This window comes from Eublepharis macularius, chromosome 19, assembly GCF_028583425.1.
Source record: "Eublepharis macularius isolate TG4126 chromosome 19, MPM_Emac_v1.0, whole genome shotgun sequence".
NCBI classification, from domain to species: Eukaryota; Metazoa; Chordata; class Lepidosauria; order Squamata; family Eublepharidae; genus Eublepharis; species Eublepharis macularius.
In genome coordinates this window covers 13,018,986-13,040,517 of record NC_072808.1, presented here as the reverse complement: position 1 = coordinate 13,040,517, position 21,532 = coordinate 13,018,986, and the positions used below count along the sequence as shown (strand labels likewise).

At 45.1% G+C, this 21,532-nt stretch overlaps 1 protein-coding gene across 1 annotated transcript in view; it reads right to left on the bottom strand.

Annotated features, from left to right (window-relative positions):
* LOC129346294 (LIM homeobox transcription factor 1-alpha-like) overlaps positions 1 to 21,532 on the bottom strand; it is a 105,109-nt gene that overhangs the window by 3,611 nt on the left and 79,966 nt on the right. Inside the window, exons 3-6 of the mRNA XM_055003644.1 lie at positions 6,086 to 6,318; positions 4,692 to 4,849; positions 2,608 to 2,685; positions 257 to 389 (exon numbers count right to left, since the gene is read on the bottom strand). Of these exons, the coding sequence (XP_054859619.1) occupies positions 257 to 389; positions 2,608 to 2,685; positions 4,692 to 4,849; positions 6,086 to 6,318 (602 nt within the window). The remainder of the gene's footprint in view (positions 1 to 256; positions 390 to 2,607; positions 2,686 to 4,691; positions 4,850 to 6,085; positions 6,319 to 21,532) is intronic.

Below are 21,532 nucleotides of genomic sequence, written 5' to 3'. Positions count from 1 at the left end.
ATAATTCAGCTTGTGACTTCTGCTACCAATTGCCTCCACAAATCTCACAAGATCTGAACAACAGATAAATAGATACAAGGAAATAAGTTTCTACAAATATCCGCAGGCACCATCTACAGTTTATCCTCAGTTTTCCCTTAAGGTAATGGTTATTGCACCCTGTGCTGAGCCCCTCTGGACCTCAGGGCCGCAGTAAAGTATACCTTTCCTCCCAACCGCATGCAGGGCCCTGCCTCTGGACTTGCTTCCAACTCACCTTCACTGTCCTCGTTGCTCTGCCTGCTGCTCCGGCCGTTCCCCCTTCCCGTCCCGAGTCGGGTGTTTCCCAGCTGCTCCTGCTCTTGCTGCTGCTGCTGCTGTTGCTGTTGCCTGCGGGCAATCTTTTTCATCTGCAAGGGGGAGTATGGATGCTCCTGGGCAGGGGTGCAACAAAAGGGGGAAGGGAGGACAGGATCCCCCTCCTAAATTGTGGTGAGGTGGGGGCTGCCCCCTTCCAAAGCAGGTGCCCTCTGCCCCCCTGCCTCCACCACCGAGTAGCATTGCCGAAGAAACTATTTATCCATTTGATACAGTTAGATGCCACCTTTCTGCTATTGACGTCAAGGCAGTTTACCATTCAACATAGCAGCATGCAGTATAATGTATATGATGCCCAAGGGAAGGGAAGGTACAAAATTTTTCATTACCACTTCTTCCTGGGTTTATTTTGAATACCTTTGTTTTGCCTTTTGCAAATGCTGCCTCTGGAAGTACTTTATCAAGGAGGAGAAATGGTGTGGGGAGAGAAAGAGGAAGACCTTAACCATCCCCTCTCCTGCTGTTTTCTCAGTGGAAACAGCCACTCCCAGGTTGCTTTAAGCCAGACGGGGAAACTGATAGCTGTATTTTTTTTACCCAGCTTTTGGAGGCCAGAAATGGCTTTTTCTAGAGAGAAAATGAACTTTTCCACATGCTTGACCCCGGGGGTCATTTCGTAGAAAAAGAGCTGGAGGAACTCATTAGCATATGCCACGCCTCTTTCCATCACTCATTAGCATAACTGATCTATATATGCCACACACACCCTGACATCACCTATCCTGGCTGTTTTGGACCCAATCCTGGACATTCATGGCCGAAATTGGGCCCAAAATGGCAAAAAGGGGCTGAAAATGGCCGAAAGGGAGGATCAGGCTGCTGCTGAGTGGGAGAGTGATCCACCACCTGTCAGAGGCCCAATCTGGGCCGTTTTGGCCCCAATCCGGGCTGAAACAGGCCCAAAATGGCCGAGGGTCAGGTGGGCGGGGCCACCTGACATGTGACCTTTTTGAGGAACTGCCGGAACTGCGTTCCTGCGCGTTCCCTCTCGAAATGAGCCCTGCTCGTCCCATTCCTAATTTTTTTAGCAGTTGATCCACAAGCGTTGAAATCAGTTCGGGTACCATTCTTCTGCATGTCTGTCTTCCCTTTGCATTTTTACAGTTTTGGAGTCATTTTATTTTGCTCTGCAGAAGACTTAAATAATCAGGATTTCCAAGTGAGACTGCTGTCGTTATTGGTGGCATTATCAGTGAAGTCACAGCACCCCTTCTTTTATTTTTAGTGCATGTTTGTATCAATATATCGATATAACTGCTGGATTTTTTTAAAGATCAAAAATGGACACATAGGGAAGGCCTTGCAGAGCTGGTTTGGTGTTGTGGTTAAGAGCGGCAGGACTCTAATCTGGAAAAACGGATTTGATTCCCCACTCCTCTGCTTGAAGCCAGCTGGGTGACCTTGTTTAGTCACAGCTCTTCCAGAGCTCTCTCTGCCCCACCCACCTCACAGGGTGATTGTCGTGGGGATAATAATAGCATACTTTGCAAACTGCTCTGAGTGGGCGTTAAGTTGTCCTGAAGGGCGGTATATAAATTGAATGTTGTTGTGATGATGACGACGACAATAATGCATGGGAAAGCCTAAAAAGGGAGCAGCTCCTCCATTCATACTTAAGTCCCCACCCCACACACTGCAGTCCAAACTTGAGACCCCCTACCCAGGCTTATCCACAGCCAGGAGGTGGAGGCTGGCACTGAGAATTCAGAGAATCTGTTGTATCTGTTATTACAATGGTAGGTTGATACAGTGATATGAAACCGACATTTTTTTAAAAAGGCAGAAAACAAAACCGGGGTGGAGAAGAGAGGAAGGTGGGGGGGGGGACGAATGATTCGATGACAAAAAATGTCTAATCATCGAAAAGTGGGTAGAAGTGGGCGAATCAAACAAAACCAAAAGAAACAATACACACAAGGAAAAATCGACTCAAAATTTGCTTCCAGAAAAAGATTGGGGGTAAAAGTGGACTCAAAAGAACCAGAAAAAATCGTGGGGGAAACCAAAAAAGTGGAAACTAAAAGCAGAAAAATGCAGGTGGAAAGTGGAGATACATCGAAGCAGTTTGGGGCCGGAACTGACCGAAAATCCCGTGTTGAAAGCCCCAGGAAAAGTCCTCTGTTTGGACTTGGGGGGGGGGGGACCTGGCAACCTTGGATAAAACTCTACCAGCCAGTAATTTATCTCTTCTGTGAACTGCCCCAAAGATTTATTGCTGTGTGGATACAAAGCTCTGAGATGGTCACTCACCTTGGCCCTTTGATTCTGGAACCAGACCTGTACCACCCGGACAGTCAAGCCAGTTTCAGCTGCTAAGGTCTCCCTCACCTGCCCAGGGTGGAGAGCAGAAAGGGACAGTTACAAAACCGGAAACAATTCAGAATTCGATGTTTCTCTAAGCCAGCTTTCCATAGGCTAACTTTTAAAAACAGTCTCTGTTTATGCTTTATTATTATAAATGCTTGGTGATGGTGGAGAGTGTCCTCACGTCATAGCTGACTTATGGCGACCCCTGGCGGGGTTTTCATGGCAAGAAACTAACAGAAGTTGCCTGCCTCTGCAGTCCTGGTCTTCCTCGGAAGTCTCCCATCCGACTACTAACCAAGGCTGACCCGGCTTAGCTTCTGAGATCTGACGGCTAACCTACGCTATCCAGGTATAAATGCTTAAGGGTTTTTAAAAAGTTGACTAGTATACTGAGCTGAACTGAAAACGAGCTTTTGCCATTTTTGCAGGGAATTCTAAGGATTTCTTTGAGCCTTGCCTAATAAAATAACTAGGAAAACATTACATGCTTCACACTCTATCCCTCTCTCCTGGGCCATGCTAAGCATTTGGAAGATCCCACGCACAGCATTTATCCTACTACCTTCCACCCTGATACCACAACTAGATAAACTGGATGCAGATTTACAGCTAAGAGCCAATGGATCCAGAATGGGACGAGGAGCAGTGCACAGAATTGCAGAAATGATGACTAATGAGGCATAGGTTGGTGTATCCAGTAGGACACAGAGCTCAGGTTAGGCCCGCCCTTGTTCTGGAATGCTGGTTACATCACTGGGGAAAATGTAATGATGGAACAAAAAGATTCCGTGGCAGTTGAGTGCTGCCAGTGGAACAGAGAGGAAGGTATGGTTGGGCAAATTCTGAAGTCCATGGTTTGGGCGAGGGGCCACCCCAAATTAAAGACACTGCTCATTCAGGCACTAGGAAATAGGAGATTGCCCAGAGCATTGCAGAAGTCTCTATGGCCAATACTATTGTGCCTGTAGACACTTTTGGAACTTAGAAAACAGGGAGTAGATACCACCATAATAGCTCTTACAGGAAACTAGACCAAATCACAAAATGGCTGCCATGGGAGGGGGATCATAAAATGTCAGGAGGTTTCAAGCCAATTAATCTCCTGTGATGGAGGTAGCTGTTTCTGAATGGGACTCCCTAGGGCTGCCAACTCTTGGTTGAGAAATTCCTCAAGATATGGAGAAGGAGGCTAGGGAGGGTGGTGGTTGGGGAGGGACCTCAATGGGGCATAAGGTCAGAGAGTCCAGCCTTTCCCCAGGAGAACTGGTCTCCGTAGTTTGGACATCAGTTGTAATTCCAGGAGATCTCCAGCCTCTATCTGGAGAATGGCTAGCACTCCCTGCAAACTCAAAGGTGACATCTCCTTGGCTTTTCTGAAGTATTTTTTTGCTCTGATGAGATGGAAGGAAGCCAAGGTTGGCTCTTGAGGAAAGAAGTGATTTGAGGAAAGAAGAGCCAAGGTTGGCTCTTGGGGAAAAAGGTGGAAAGAAGAGCCAACGTTGGCTCTTGGGGAAAGAGGTGATTTGAGGAAAGAAGAGGCTCGGGGAAAGAGGTGATTGGGGCAGAAGCAAGTGGACAACAGGAAACACATCAGTGGACATTATGGCCACGGATGTCATGTTGAGGGTCACTGCTGTTTCATGTCCTGTTGGAGGAACTCTGCAGGACGCAGACCTCCAGCTCCTCCTCACTACTTCAAGACATAGCCCAGGGTGAAATGACACGTGAGAGAATGGTGCCCTGCTCTCTCCTGCATAGGTACAATCAGGGAAAAGAGAAAGGGGAACCATAATTTGGAGGTGGGGGAGATGGATGTGATGGAGCAGCCCATGGACAATCTGAGCCAATGAAAAACCTACAGCCACCCTTTTCTCCTGGTGGTGGTTGGGAGGGGAGGTTTGAGTGATAGCTTGTCAGCTTGCAAGGTAGACGGTGAAAATAATTCAGACAGCACAAGTCTTCCATGCCCTAAATGCTGGTTTGGGAAGTCCCTTCTAGGTGAAAGAAGGAAAACAGGGATACTCGACCTTCCGGCAGGGCTTGGAGGAGACTTCAAAGGAGGCCTTGAACGCTCGCCGCTGCTGTGTGGTGAGGATGGTGCGTGGGCGTTTGGAGCGCTTGTGGTCCTTGCCTTCCTCGCCCCCTTTGCCGTGTGGGTGGCTCCCATCCTCGTCCTCGCTCTTTACTATAAAGGAAGGCGGAAGCCATGTTACTAAGCATTCATCTTTCTTCCAGAAAGAAAGATTTGCATAAGTGAGCGCAAATATGGAATCACAACAGAGGCAGCATTAATTTTTTAAAAATATCATTTACATGCCATATAAGGCTTAGCATGCATATAGCGCTTTCAGTGTTGGAAGCATTTCACAACACATCACCTTGCAGTCCTTACAATAGCCCTGCAAGGTAGGCCAGTATTATCATCTCAAGCTGTAGATGAGGAAAGGACTGAAGTTTGCAGCATGGTAAGATTAGAACTAGGGCTATTTAGCTCCTATGTGACATCAACCACTGATTTTTTTCTCCTTTTTTATTTACGAGTTTTATATAGTAAAAAGAAAAAAATAAAGATACAATTACACACAACTAACTAACAAACCAAAATAACAGACCAAGATAACAGAAAAGATGAAAAAACTATATACATTAAGAGGCGGCTTCCGATTTTCTCCGCAACAGATATTATTTTCAAATTTTCTCTTACTCTGTTAAAAATAAAAGCTCTCTTTTCTAATGTCCACATTCTTTAGTCCATAAATCCACAAGTCATCAAATCATTACTGTCTGTTTCATATAAAAAGTCTATGAAGGGTTTCCATTCGGCAATAAATGAACTTATTATCTTCTTTTCTCTCTAATCAGTGAAGTAGGTTTTGCCATCATTGCAAGTTCCAGCACCTTTATCAACCATTCCTCTACTGCAGAGAGTGTTGGACACTTCCAGTTTTGTCCATATAATAGTCTCGCTGCAGTAATCATATATAAGAACAGAGTTCTTGTCTACTTTAAACCTTTCCTCTTATCTACTTTAAACCTTTCCAAGATTTGCATTATGTACACCATTGACAAATAAGTCCCTCTATTGACAACTCTTCTCTTGATTTTAGTTTGATTGATTGATTACATTTATAGCCTGCCCTCCCAGCTAGCAGGCTCAGGGCGGGTTCCAGCCATTTAACTTCACCTTGTAAAAATTTTAAGATATCTCGATATATTAACCAATTAAAGATACTTGCCATTTCCCTTCTAACATGAGCTTCTTTTGGTGGTAGCCACAAGAAACCACTGATTTTTTCTGTAAGTGGCATTGGATGCCTGAGCCATATAGCACATTGGTTAAAAAAAGGAAACTCTGCCAATGTTCAGAGGAACGGTTGTCCTCTGGACAATGCAGGTCTCTTCTGCTGCCCTCGCCCCTCACCTGACTCTGTGGGAGCAGGGCTAATAGCACTCAACATTTCCCTCTCCTTCTCATAGTCACTGCGGCAGAGCAGCTGCCCTTCCTTGAGCACGAACTCGTCACCACGCTGCAGGCGCCGCTCGCACTCGCAGCAGGAGAAACAGTGGATGTGGTAGACGTTCTCCAGCACCCGCATGATGAACTCTGATGGAGCCACAGCTTTTAGGCAACCGCTGCATTTGGTCTGGAAAAGCCTGGGGGAAGAAGAAGAAAAGTTAGGGCAGAGCAGTTAGGATGGGGAGAGACCAGTCTTGCAGATAAGCCTATGGAAGTTACTAGCCCCTTCTAGATGTTAGTTATTTGTGGCTTATCAGCATGGGGGAAGCAGTTTACAAAAGCTTCCCCGGTGGGTTCCTTGGAAGTGACGGGGGAAGAGACACATTTACGGTAAAAGAGTTTGAGATGCCAACCAACTAAAATTCAATAGTATCCTATTGTTCTGCATGCTGTTGTTAAAGACACAGGAGCAGAGTCAATTTTAAAGTTGGTAACACTAAATAAAATACTAACTACTGGACCCAGGGGCTGAATCCAGGGAGTGACTCTTTCTATCATGCTTCAGTGCAAGTAGCCATTGCTGGCGACAGGCTAGGAGGAGGAGGAGGAAGATGATGATGATGATGACAACAACATTCAATTTATATACCGCCCTTCAGGATGACTTAACACCCACTCAGAGCGGTTTACAAGGTATGTTATTATTATCCCCACAACAAAATACCCTGTGAGGTGGGTGGGGCTGAGAGAGCTCTGAGAAGCTGTGACTGACCCAAGGTCACCCAGCTGGTTTCAAGTGAAGGAGTGGGGAATCAAACCCGGCTCTCCAGAGTCCTGCCGCTCTTAACCACTACTCCAAACTGACTCTTAACTGCACCCTTAACTTCTCCTGGTGGTTAAGAGACACTCCTGGTGGTTATCCGCGCTCTTAACCACTACACCAAACTGATTCGTTTGTTTCACCAATTCTCATGTGCAACATTTGATGAGCAGGGTTGGACAAGGAGAGGCGCCAGTGCTCCTAAAAACCGTAGCACATGATTCAGAAGGGCCTGCCCTGAAATCCCAGATGACTGGAGGCTAATAGCTACACCATCCCATGGTGATGGAGGGAACTCTGCATATACTCAGAGAGAATCTTTGAGCAGGGAACTGCTGTAATCCATTGAGGGGGAAACACGTTTTAAAGTAGGTAGGTTATTTTCCTTATTTCTGTAGAATTAGGATGAAAGGATGCGCTCTGGCTGCTGCTGAAAACATGGTTCCATATAGAATCATAGAGTTGGAAGGGGCCATGCAGACCATCTAGTCCAACCCCCTGCCCAGTGCAGGATCAGCCTAAAGCATCTCTGACAAGTATTCATCCAGCCTCTTCTTGAAAACTGTCATCGAAGGGGAGCTCACCACCTCCCTAGGCAGCTGATTCCACTTTTGAACTACTCTGACGGTGAAAAAGTTCTTCCTAATATCCAGCCGGCACTTTTGTGCATATAATTTAAGCCCATTGTTTCGGGTCCTACCCTCTGCTTCCAATTGGAACAGCTCCCTGCCCTCCTCCAAATGACAGCCTTTCAAATACTTAAAGAGAGCAATCATGTCCCCCCTCAACCTCCTCTTCTCCAAACTAAACATTCCCAAGGCCCTCAGCCTTTCCTCGTAGGGCTCAGTCTCCAGACCCCTGATCATCCTCGTCGCTCTCCTCTGCACCCTCTCGATTCAATGGTTTTTGATGGGAACCACATGATGTGACATCATGTCATGGGGAAAGGAAAATGACAGGTTATGGGAAGGGGGGAGAAGAGAATGCATCACACGGATGCCTTTTTAATGGTAACCCCGTTGTCTGCGGCAATGTCTAATTTTGCCCTTCAGTGTAGCAGCGAATTAGGAATATGTACTTTATTAGCTCAAACCAGGGCAGACGCATGAAAGCCTTCTTTAGAATAAGAGGTATTGTAAGATCGGATGCCTCATTTCCACTATTCAGATTTCAGGTAAAAGCATCCACCAGCTCAGTTTCCCCAGTCACTTTGTCCAACCCCGTTTGTAGCGTGTCACATCAACAAACAAGCTGCAGAAATGTGCTTACAGCGCAAACAGCTCCAGATGAGTTGACCAAAGCAAGCCACAAGCCTGCAAGAAAAGTAACCTCCCCAGCTTGTTTAGCCTGCAAATCCAATTCTAGGACAAAACTTTTGACTCGTAGTTAAGCTTTGCAAATTCAGCCGTGAAATGTGACTTTATACAGCCATATGACATCCCTTTTACCGTTAATTTGGGTAGGCCTCCTGAATTAATAATATCCTTAAATTAAAATATATGGCTCTTTTTGTTTTAAGACTTGCAAACAGCAAGAGACAAAAAATTAGATCAAGAAGTCTACGGCTGTGAGTCTATGTACAACTGGGTGGTACATTTCCTGATTTCAGAATTTCAAACCTTGCTGGCACCCTAGAACTCAAGAGCAGATGGAATGAGGGATTGTACAGGACGCAGATCAAGGGCCAAGCTACACATGACGAAAGACACTTGCCTGGCAAGTGGATTGAGTGGAGGGCAAGTGAACAGGGAGAAATACACTTGCCGTTCAAGTGTCATTTGTCACTTGTAGCTTGGCCCAAAGTTACATTAGAAGGCCAAATGAGACATTTTTCCATGGTGCACCAACCATGGACCATCATATATTTAGAGCTGCAACCAGTATTTACTCTAAAAATGATTAAAAGTAGCTTTAGGAGCATCCTAGCACTTCCACGTATATTCTGCCTTCTTTCAAACCTGCTGTCAACAGTTGGCGTAGTCAAGCTTTTGCCTGGGCCCACAGACCATCAAGGGATCAATTGGACCTACCAAGAAACACTGCCGCTGCCCATTCTGCTTCGGGACCACGCTCAGGGCCAAGCTACAAGTGACAAATGACACTTGAACGGCAAGTGTATTTCTCCCTGTTCACTTGCCCTCCACTCAATCCACTTGCCATTCAAGTGTCATTCGTCACTTGTAGCTTGGCCCTGTGTCTCTCTACACCTAGGGATGCTCAAGTGAACCTCATTTCAGGTGTTCTCCCTCCAACTTTCCATGCACGCGCTCGCACAGTCACACTTCAGTTTGCTCCCTGTGAGTCCATTCGCACACTTGATATCGGTTCCTCCTCAGCTCCTAAAAGTATCCCAGTTTCCCCCACCTCCCACATCCATTCATTGAAAGGCAGATCTTGACGGTTTCTCACCCCTTAAATCAATGTAAATTGGCAAGTCAAAGGAGCCTACAGTACTTGTTCTTGCAGCAAAAACAGAGCTGAATCGGTGCTCTTCTCCCGACTCATTTGTAGAGGTAATCACACAAAGGGAGCTCCGGTGAAAGCGGCATGCACACGCGCTGAGCAAGAGACAGCCTGCACGTGAATCAAGGACCACACATAAATCCTGCACTTAAGCATTCCCAGGTAATTTGCAATGTGTATTTCCACTCCTAGATGCTATGCCCTGGAAAAAATGCTATGACCTGGCAACCAATTAGGAGCAAGGGAGTGTGGCATGATGGGTCAGCAGCAGTAGCCTTTTCAGAAGGAGGCTACAGCTTTACTCCCCCTGTTCTGCCATTTTCTCAGCAGCTTCTTCCGACCCTCCTTTCTGGGAGCCAAAGCAATCTCTTGTCACAGGAGAGCGGGAGAAACTAGAGAAGAATAGGTAGCCGTATCCATCTTCCACAAGGCGTAGTGAATATGGCTCCTTCATCCAGATTTCAGATCTCTAGCAAGGAGGGAATCATTCTCTGGCTAAGTCCAGTCTGCATCAGTTGGAGACAGTATGAGACCTGGAAAGATCTGGTCCCCAGATTTCTCCTCTCTTTGCACCAAACCCAAAAGCTCGGTGTCCAGAAATGGATCTTTATGTTTGGCAGGCTCTCAGCTGTTGCGCCAATGGTGGCAAAGCTGCCCAGCTTTGCAAAGCTTCTTGAGTGGTTTCCACATGGCACTTTTTCTTTACATCAGCTTCCAAACAGCAGTGTTTTTTTTGGGGGGGGGGGTGGAGTAGAGCATCCACATGACATCTGTGGTCTAATCATCTTTTCTGTATGCTTGGTACTCTCTTTTTCAACCTGCTTTTTTCTTTTTGAGCACAGTACAAGCGCCATATCAAGCTACCTGGATAAGAAGGGGTGCATTTCATCAGCCTCTTGCAGCTGCCATTTCCTCTGCTGCTTTTGAGGGGCTTAAAAAGCAGGTAATTGCTATAGCGTCCTCTGGTGGCATGGCATGGAAAAATGCAGGGTCAAAAGCGTGCAGAAAACTCTTTTGTGAAAGCTTCGGTGCCGAAGGGCAGATCTCTGCGTTCCCAGCAGCGAAGAATGCCAAATGTACAATCGGGACGTGGGTAAAAACTTGGTAACTGATGATGGGAGAGGAAAAGCAAGCGGAAGAACAATGGTAATCACAGTGGGCAGAAAGTGTGTGTGGGGGGGTACATAGCTATTTTGATACTCAAGAGCCCACAAAAAAGAAAACTCTTGGAGCTATCCTTGCTTGATTCAACAACAACAACAACAACAACACAACCTGCATGGATCTTCCAACTCTTTGGCTAGAAGACTTTTTGCAGATGTGCATACAGGTAAACCCTTACACACCACCCATTGTTCATGCCCTACCTCTAATTTTGTTAGTCTTACAGGTGCTACTGGACTCTTGCTCTTTTCCACTGCTACAGCCAGACTAAAACGGCTACCCATCTTGATCTATCTCCATGGAAGGCACCACACTTAGCCGCACAGAATGGAAATCCATCAACCTTGTGAAGAAACTTGCACAGGTACAAACAGACACCATCTTTGTCATTCACCGGCTATTATCATTCAGCTTCTGTAATCACTCCACTCCCCAAGATATAAGGACGGATGGACTCACATTCTAGTTGTATCTGAAGAAACGAGCTGCGGCTCACGAAAGCTCCTACCCTACCAGGAATTTTGTAAGTCTTATAGGTGCTACTGGACTCTTGCTCTTTTCCACACCTCCCATAGGATGCCTAATTGATTGATAACTAATTGATCTTTCCCCTGCAAACAAATAGGATTTTACAATTTCCTTTTTAAATTTCATTGTTAGAGAAGTTCTTCGATTCAAAGCCAGTTCCACCTGCATTGTCTAGCTCAGTGTCTCCAAACCATTTGTAGGCCAATCCTGCTCGAGCATCACCTGCCAATTCGATAGGCATTCCTTCCACTGATCCCCCTCCCCACCCCAAATCCTCGGCTGCATCCATGACCCTAAAACTTCCTTTCCCGTCTTCAGCCTCCTGGCACGGAGAGGCATTGGAATAGAGAAATAAATAACTCTGGCCATGGCGCTCACAGCAGATGGTTCTGATGAAGTAATTTGGGAACTAAACAAATGCAAGCGGGGCGGCTCGCTGGGCTGACAGCTTCTCTTTAGCCACTTGACAAGAGAAAGTAATAAAACGAGGATTAATTAGGCTGTTGTTTAAACACACACGATCCTCCCAGCCAGCAGGGAAACTCATAAACTGGGATTGAGAACAAGACATGGGTTAATCCTCCCAGCAAACTCTTGCCGGTGCATGGGATAGAAAGGATTTACCAGGGAGGGCTCATCTCTTCCTAATACCATCCTGCCTGGATTTGCACTTTTTACTTGAAGTGGTTGGAACCGTCCTGGTTGCAGGCGAGGCTGGGTGGGATTTTGGCCTGTTTCACAGATTTATTTGCGGCCGAGAGAAAAGGGAAGAGTAAAGACGTTGGATAGACAAGGGGAAAAATTGAAGCAGGAAGAGAACGAGAAAAACAATGGAGAAATATGGACAGACAAATGGATAGACACCGAGCTGTAAAGGAACTTTGGGAAAAATAAGCATTCGAGCCATTTTTAAAAATTGCCGTTTGGATTTTCTCGTCAGAATTTGATCTCAAAATGGAGCATCTAGGTTTTCAAGACTGAAGTATGACTTCATTTTTTTTTTAAAGATCTAATGTATTTTAAATCCTGAGTGCTTCTAAATTTGCCGTTTGTGCATTCCGGTCTGTGTTTTCATTTGTAATCTGCATTGTTAGCCCCGAGTCCAAGGAGAGAAGACAGGACAGAAATGTTTGAAATAAATAAACTTTTGACATTCAGCTCTTTCAAAGGGCTGAATGAATGACTGAATGAATGAACTAAATGTATTAAAAATGTGCTAAACTGCAAGTCAGCTGGTACAGTATTCGGCAGCAAATTTTGTCTAGAATGTGTTCTCCTAGGTGCTAATTTCAGACATATTTGTGGTGGTAGTAGGAAAGTACCTTCCAGATGGCACCAGCTTCCTCTATCGATGCCAGTTATTTCCTGTGCCTGGGGCAAGATCCAGATTCTACAGCCCTGTCTCCCTGGGCGCTGGGCGCCAAACAAATAAAAAAGAAGCCGGGATACTGAAATAAATACAGAACTCTAAAACAACCATCATACTGAGACTGACTCTGAAAAAGGATTGGTAAAGCATGGATTGAGTTAAGAAAAACTGTGGACCTTTAAGGGTAACCGACCACTGCCCAAATGCTAAGTTGTTTCAACTCAGAAGTGGCCGATGTGCAAAACGCCACTGGCTGCTCCTGTCCAATCAGGAGCAGCAACTCAGAATCACACATCACTGATTTTCTCTTCTCCCACCAGCAGTATTTGCTGGCTGAATGTGCTTTACTGTGCCAGGCTGCAGGCATGGCACAAAACCAATGAGAATCTACAGCTGTTCTAGTCTGCCAGGTCTGCTGCCCTTACTAAGTCTTAGCACACAGCAACGATTATCTGTTGAGTGTGCATTACTGCAGAGGCATTTGAAGTATCAATGGAGTGCCCTCCACTGGGGCACTCCATTGAAGTATCAATGGAGTGCCCTCCATTGGGGCACTCCATGTTTTTCTCAGTATCCTCTTGTCTCTGTTCGTTCCACATCCATGACGCAAGATGGCTTTCTTTGCTTTTTAAAAAGTTTTATTTGAAAGTAAAAGAATCCAGTTGAAACTAGAGACTTTCTTGTTGGAAATGATGGACAGCCAGTTGGAAAGAAGTTTTGGACCTTTATTTTTATATATGATCACGGCAACAAGAGTATTGTATGCACAAAAATGGAAAATTCCCTATTGCCTACGATGGAGGAATGGTGGATAAATTTTTGGAGTTGGCACCAATGGCAAAACTTACTTCACTGGTTAGAGAAAAGACATTATCTACATATTTGGGAAACCATTTATAGATTTTTTACATGAGATAGATAACAATGATTTAATGATATCTGGATTTATGGATTAAGAATCATGAACAACAGAAAAAAGAGGGCTCTTATGTTTAACATAGAATAAGTGAAACTTTGAAAATGATATATATTTGTCACAGAGAAAATCGGAACTCAACTTGCATGTAGTTTAGCTTTTTTCTTTTCTTCTTCTTTTCTCCTCTTCCTATCTTTCTAAGTTGTATTTTCTTTTTATTACTATTTGTTGCTTGTCTTGTTTGTTATTTCATGTTTATATGTAATGTTAGTGTGTTTTTTCAGATTGTTGTGTTTTTTTTCTTATCTTTTATGTTTACTGTTTATTGCTTACATAAAAATTTATAATAGAAAAGAAAGTAAAAAATCCAATAAACAACAGAGACAATAAACAATGGATAAAATAATGGCCATTTTCACACACCTCTAAACACCTCCAAAAAATTGCACAAAACTCGCGCACGATGGTGCCTTCATAGCGCAATTTCCCATTTAATGGCACAATGACATCAGAAATTGCGCCATTAAACGAGAAATCGCGCTTTGAAGACGCCGTCGAGCCGTGAGTTTTGCATGATTTTCTGGACGTTTTAGGCATGTGAAAATGGCCAGTATAACAATACACAATAACAATAAATGCAGATAACAGCCTGTTATACTACACAACCATTTCTCTTCTCCATTCCCTTGCTTACATACACTCAACATCTATAACCAAAGTTTTAAAATATTAATTTTACAGTTGGTCTGCTTTAATAATAGCTATTCTTATTTTTCTTAATTTTCAGCTACATAGTCAAAAAAAGTCAATTTTTTCTGAAATTCTAAGATTGGTCTATTGGTCTATAAGAAGTTAATTTGGCCATAGATGCCTATTCGTACCATTTGTTCGTCCACTCAGCCACATCTGGGCAAGATCCTGTCTTCCATCCACAGGAGGGCTTTCAGCAGGCTTTTAAAATCATTAGTAGCTATAATGCTGTCGAGAATTATAACGCTGTAGCAAGATAGTAGCCACTGTTTTTTTAAAAAATTCAAGCAAAATGTGCATCAGTGGCAGGGCTGGGACAGTGGAATGGGGGGAAGTATGGAGGCGAAATGGTACTAATGTTGGCAGGAAGGTTTGAAAATCCAAAAGTTGCCAAGTCTTCTTACATTCACAGTGGGAGGGAGGGGACCTAGAATCATAGAATCATAGAGTTGGAAGGGGCCATACAGACCATCTAGTCCAACCCCCTGCCCAGTGCAGAATCAGCCTAAAGCATCCCTGACCAATATTCATCCAGCCTCTTCTTGAAAACTGCCCATGAAGGGGAGCTCACCACCTCCCTGGGCAGCTGATTCCACTTTTGAACTACTCTGACTGTGAAAAAGTTCTTCCTAATATCCAACCGGTACCTTTGTGCTTGTAATTTAAGCCCATTGTTTCGGGTCCTACCCTCTGCTGCCAACTGGAACAGCTCCTTGCCCTCCTCCAAATGACAGCCTTTCAAATATTTAAAGGGAGCAATCATGCCCCCCCTCAACCTCCTCTTCTCCAAACTAAACATTCCCAAGGCCCTCAGCCTTTCATCATAGGGCTTAGTCTACAGACCCCTGATCATCCTCGTCGTTCTCCTCTGCACCCTCTCGATTTTAGCCACATCCTTTTTGAAGTGACCTGGCACTCATCTTTCATTTTGACTTTGCCCGTGTGCAAAGCACAGAAGCACTCCCAGGCAGTGTGATGACATCAATTCTGAGAAGTGACATCATCGTGCAGGGTCTGGGAGTGCACCCATGCTTCTCAAAGCCAAGCTACAAGTGACGCCTGACACAGATTGGACACTTGTCAGCTTGCGTCAAGTTTTGATGGACAATGTAGGCATCCTGGTCTTACAGCTTGGCTCTCCACTTAACTGAAGTTTACAGAAACCCCCCACACATACCCAGTGGAAGGGAAGGGGGGCACCCGGCGAGAGCCCGATGCCTGCACTCCCCTCCTGACCACATGTTCTCCCTCCCATAGACTGCCACTCTGTAAACTTCAATTAAATGGAGAGCCAAGCTGCAAGACCAGGATGCCTACATTTCCCATCAAAACTTGAGGGAAGCTGACAAGTGTCCAACCTGTGTCAGGTGTCACTTGTGGTTTGGCTCTCAGTGGCTGATTTAGGGCCCGGGTCTATACAGGGCCCCAATCGGCCTGCTGTGAAGCGCAGGAGCACTCGCAGATTCTGTGCAATGATGTCACTTCTGGGAGTGGCCTTGTGGCACCACCCTGGGACCGTGCCTGGGAGGCCTGCCCCCCCCCGCCAGCCCAGTCAGGTGACTGGTGGGTGTGGAGGATCCCCCACCCTCACTAGGGGACCTGGGATCCTTAACACTTCCTGTCCACCTGCAAACTCAGCTTTGACTGACCTTTCTGCAAAGACTGAGCAAAGTAAGTTTGGAAGGCACTGGAGCAAACCAGGGGAAATCACAAAAGGAGAATGATTGGAGGACAACTTTGAGTGAATGCTCCTGCAAAAAACCTCAAACTCTGGTTTGAGAGACAGGGCACAATGAAACATCTGTGTGGAAGCAGCCAACGTCTCCAATCAACCCAACATTGGGTTGCCAGTAGCCCGCTGGGGGTGGGGGATCCCCTGCTCCTACCTTCCACCCACTTAACTGGTCAGTGGGGGGTGGGGGAGAAGGCAGAGCGAATGTGCCTCCTGGGGCATGCTCCTTGGTGGCACGGCACACTGGTGCACCACAGTATGCCAATTTCGGACTGAAATGGGCCCAATTCATCCAATGCAGAGCACAGGAGCACTCCAGGGCCCGTCACGCTGCTCACTTTGTTCTTTCTATCCAGTACATTTCTCCCAAGCAGTTCAGGGAGGCATACGCTAGGACTGCCAACCTCCAGGCGGGGCCTGGAGTTCTTTTTGAATTACAACTGATCTCCAGACTACAGAGATCAGTTCCCCTGGAGGAAATGGCAGCTTTGGAGGGTGGACTTTACTGCATCGTATCCCTGCGGAACTGTTTCCTCTCCCCAAACTCTACAGGCACAGTTCTCAAATCTCCACCATCTTCCAAAGCTGTTCTTGGCAATCCAACAAGCTGCATTTGTGTCTGTCACAGACACCCCTGTGTTTGTGGAGGTAGGCTATGTGCCTGAGAAGGGAAAGCAGTATATTTTGTCCAAATGGATGCGAGAGAGCCTTGATGCCATTTAAAGAAAAAAAGCCAATTTGCTTCAGAAAAGAGGAGTTTAGAGCAGGGAAGTAAAATGGGTAGGGTTACTCAATGTGTGACAAATAGGGCTGAAACCCCTCCCCACATGTGCAGCCAGTTGTGTTCTGAATCAAGCACCACACGTATGTGAGAACTGAAGAGAACCCTCAACTCACACTGTTTGGTAGGGACCCTGGACTCAACCTATGTACTCTGTAATGGATAAATTGAGACAAATGTCTCCAGACCAGGGCTCATTTTAAGAGGGAACATGCAGGAACGCAGTTCCGGCAGTTCCCCAAAGAGGTCACATGTCAGGTGGCCCCTCCCACCTGACTCTCAGCCATTTTGGGCTTGTTTCAGCCTGGATTGGGGCCAAAATGGCCTGGATCAGGCCTCTGACGGGTGGTGGATCACTCTCCCACTCAACAGCGGCCCGATCCTGACTATTTTGGACCCCTTTTGGGCCATTTTCACCCCCTTTTGGCCATTTTGGGCCCAATTTTGGCCCTGAATGGCCAGGATTCTGGCTAATGAACCACTTCCGGCGATGGCAAGGGGTGTGGTATATGCTAATGAGTTATGCTAATTAATTATGTTAATGAGTTCCTCCCGCTCTTTTTTTACAAAATGACCCCTGCTCCAGACTAAGTGGCTCTTCTGTTTAGGATAGTCAGATCTTCAGCTACAGAGCAGCAGGAGGAAAATTAGGGGGGGAAATTGGGTTGCTGCACTGCCACAACATCATTTCTGGTTGCATAGCCAGAAGTCACAGTATTCCAGTGCTGTTCTAGGAATTTCTGGAATCTCTATGGTTTCTGTCATAGAGATTTGCAAAATTCCTACAGCGTCACCACAACATCATTTCTGGGTAGGTACCTGGAAGTGATGTTGTGGCATTGTACACCACAACATCACCTTGGCGTGCCTCCAGAAGCTCCTGGGAGTTGCCAGTTGACAGTGGGCAACCCTACTTCTGTTGGACAAAGAGAGACTTCAGTTGGAGAAAGGCTTCTTAGACGGGAGGACGGCTTCAAACCTTTGCTCAGCAGAGTGGTGGGATACAGACCAATGTGTATGTCCATTTCCCCATCTGACATTTCTCTACTATAATTGCCCCTTGCCCAAATGGCTTTCCCAAAAAAGCTTCCAGAATTACACTGATGCAATCTTCTTACCTGCCAAAATAATGTTTAAATCAGGAGAAAGCTACACCTTGTTCGGCAACTATCCTTCTCCCCTTTCCAGGAGACCTATTTTCTGTTTTCAGAACAGATACCTCCAAACCTTGCACTGGTTCTGCTAGCGGCAGGCTAACCCACTGCTTATTCTCCCTTATTAGAATGAGGCGGTTAGCTTTGTGGGTCTGAAAAAAGCAGCATTTGCCAAAAATCTCCCCTGAATGTACATCTTATGGGATTGATGGCTGTGACAGGGTGACTTGCGTCTATCGGCTCCCTTCCTCACTTTGTAACTCAATAATGCCTCCCCTGTCTCCCCCCTTAAGCCCCGAAAACAAATCCGTGCCTCTTTGCACTAATTGAAGAAAACAGGCAGCGAGCGTCTCATAAACACGGTGTCAGCTCGCATTACGCAAAATTAAAATTCTCAGCACCAGGAATTCCTAAAGAGGCTGCTTTTTTAATATCGTCCGAATCCGTTTAAGCCTGGGTAATATTGTTTAGGTTGCCATGGGAACAGAAGGCAGCTCTGTTAACCACTGGCGGATTGAAAACCAGTTTATTATTGGTGCCAGATTGACAGACTCGAAAGGCAGGGAAGCCTGCAAGCTACCTGTAAGATGGGACAACAGACATTTTGGGCAATAGAAGGCAAGGCTGTGGTTAAAAAAAAAAGTTTGCTTTATCCTCTGAACCGACAGGTTCCACACAGCCTAAGTCCAAGCTCCCATATCCTTTAAAATTCAGGATAACGTAGTATGTATATTGAACTTACAAACTTCCTGCAACTTCAGCCATACATATACACACATTTTATGATTCAGATTATAATGCAATTCAGTATGTAGCACTATTGAGGGCCATATAAACACTACGAAGCTTTTTTGTTTGCATATTGGTAGTACCCCCCTTCTGTAAATAAACACCAACCAACTGTGCATTGTGGCCCCTGCAACATTATTTGTTAAGCATTGGTTTCACCCAAAGGTAACATGAAGTCTCAGCTAACACTACAGGAAACCAAAATAAGAGGACACATGTATAACCAGAACAACAATGGCTAAGCTTGCTAGTTCTCTACCGCCACTTGGGCTAGAGTAAAACTAATTTTAAAATCACCATTGCAGCAACTTTGTGACATTGTTTCACAAAGTTTTCACAACATTTTTCACATACACACAAAAAAACAAAACCCAAAGTTCAGCATGAACTGGGCCGGTTCGTGGTTCGCAAACCGGCGGTTCGTCAGAGCCCATTTCTGACGAACTGCCATGAACTTTAGGCCAGTTCGTTGTGTTCATTTTTCAGTTTGTCACTGCAGACAGCTTGGGGCTGATCAATCAGTTTCCTAGGCAATGGGGGAATGGGCTTTCTGCAGACCTCCTTCTGCCCTGGAAGTGAGGTTTCCACGAACCAAACGAACTGGTTTGTAAACCGGGGCAAGTTCATAAAAGTTTGTGGTTTGTGGTTTGTGAAATGCAACAAACCACAAACCGCACAGTTCAAAATTTTCCTAGTTTGTGCTCATCTCTAATCAGTATCTTTTCGAAACCATGAGGAATGCTGTTTATTAGGAGGGAGTGGGCTGGACTGTCCCAGTGATAGAATTCTCACCTTGCTGTTTGGGTGTTTGCTTGTGGACTGTGTTTTGCTACCCTGTCTCTGGAAGACGTATGCACTCCAGTAAAGGCCTAAAAGTACCTGGGATCCAATTAATATTTTTTTAAAAAGGAAGAACACTCAAGCGCACTTGCATAGCTTCCAGGAAATGCCCCCACTTGTTTGTTTTTTATTGCTTTGTGTGTCTGTGAGTGTGCTTTGAACTGCTATGCCTGCAGAAGACCTCTGTGTAACCAGCCCAAGCTCCTTGAAATAATCTTTGCTGGCTTTTCTCAATTTTGTCTCTCTGCCCTCATATGCTAATACTTTTGTACCTCCAGTTTTACCACACTCACTTGCCTTAAAAAGCCTCTAAAATTATTCTACATATTCTTACTAGCCCTTATTCCTGGCAACTGAAGACCAGAAGACCTACATGCCACCACCTCTTTCTCCAAGCCCCTCTTCAAAACCCACAATTTCTGTGAAAACTGTGGCTCGATCCCTTCACTCTCACCTGTGCCGAAAGTCAACTAAGCCTATGTTATTGCCTTGTATATGTCTTTCCCTTGTTTATCTCTCTCCTCTCCTCTCCTCTCCTCTCCTCTCCTCTCCTCTCCTCTCCTCTCCTCTCCTCTTTCTTTCTTTCTTTCTTTCTTTCTTTCTTTCTTTCTTTCTTTCTTTCTTTCTTTCTTTCTTTCTTTCTTTCTTTCTTTCTTTCTTTCTTTCTTTCTTTCTTTCTTTCTTTCTTTCTTTCTTTCTTTCTTAGAGCCAGTTTGGTGTAGTGGTTAAGAGAACGGGACTCTAATCTGGAGAACCGGGTTTGATTCTCCACTCCTCCACTTGAAGCCAGCTGGGTGACCTTGGGTCTGTCACAGCTCTTCCAGAGCTCTCTCAGTTCCACCCACCTCACAGGGTGATTGTTGTGGGGATAAAAATAACACACTTTATAAACCGCTCTTAGTGGGCGTTAAGTCATCCTGAAGGGCAGTATATAAATCTAATGTTATTATTATTATTCTTTCTTTCTTTCGGGTAGGGGCTGGTTCTATTTATTTAGCCACTGATATTCTACTTTCCTACCCCAAGAGAATGCTCCTGGCAGATCATGTCAAGCTAAATCATTACAATCATTACATCAATAAATAAAAGTAGCCTAACAACAAATAAAACAAGTGGGGAAAAAACCTACACTAAAGCTGCTCATTTTTAAAAAATGAATGAGAAATCAGAAGCGATGACACACAAAAGAACCTCAGGGTAAGGAAAGGTTAAATAAAGACGGTGGGATAAGTTACTCAAATTTTAGCATCTCTCAGACTGAATAAATTTCCAGACAATTCCATAATGCCAAAACAGAACAGGCCATAGCTTCCAAGCTGACCTCAGGTGGCCGTTTTGGGATCAATCCAGGCTGAAACGGGCCCAAAATGGCTGTGAGGTCATGTGACCTCTTTGGGGAACTGCCAGAACTGCGTTCCTGCGCTTTCCCCCTCAAAATGAGCCCTGGGTCTTTAACATTCTCTACTACTTAATTCTTTAACTGGAGATGCTAGAGATTGAACCTGAGACCTGAAATGCCAAGGTAGAGCATCTACCAGTAAGCTGTGCCTTTTTTTTTTTTGGTCACATATCATTTCATTTTGTGCTCTTGCTCTTTTGGAAGTAATCGTCAATGCATTTTCCCACCATATAGATATATCTCCTCTACGTTTTTCTGTATGTGTATTTGAGAAATCAAAGCCAGCTTCAGAGAAACTTTTGGAGGCTACCACTGTGGAAAAGAAATTAAGTCACAAATGGAAACAGGTAATAGGTAGGTTTGTAGAAAAATCAAGTTTTTGCCCATTCCTTATATAAATCAGCAGTAGAAGGAAAGGAAAACAATGGAGATAAAGTCAGGTTGAAATTGCCACAGCCATTGGCTGTGAGAGTTCTGCTTTCAATTGTCTAAAATGAGCCTTCCTTAGTTCACCAGCTGAACTGCTGAGGTGCTATGGGATGCTTACAAACATTCCACCTGCTCAATTTTTTTTAAAAAAAATCTGTCTGTGTTCAAAACATAGAAATGGATGGGGCTGCATGTTTTGGCAGGGAGCAATACAGCACAGAGACAAACAGGCAGTGTTGTCAATTCTTAGGCGATGTGTGTACATGAAATGTGGCAT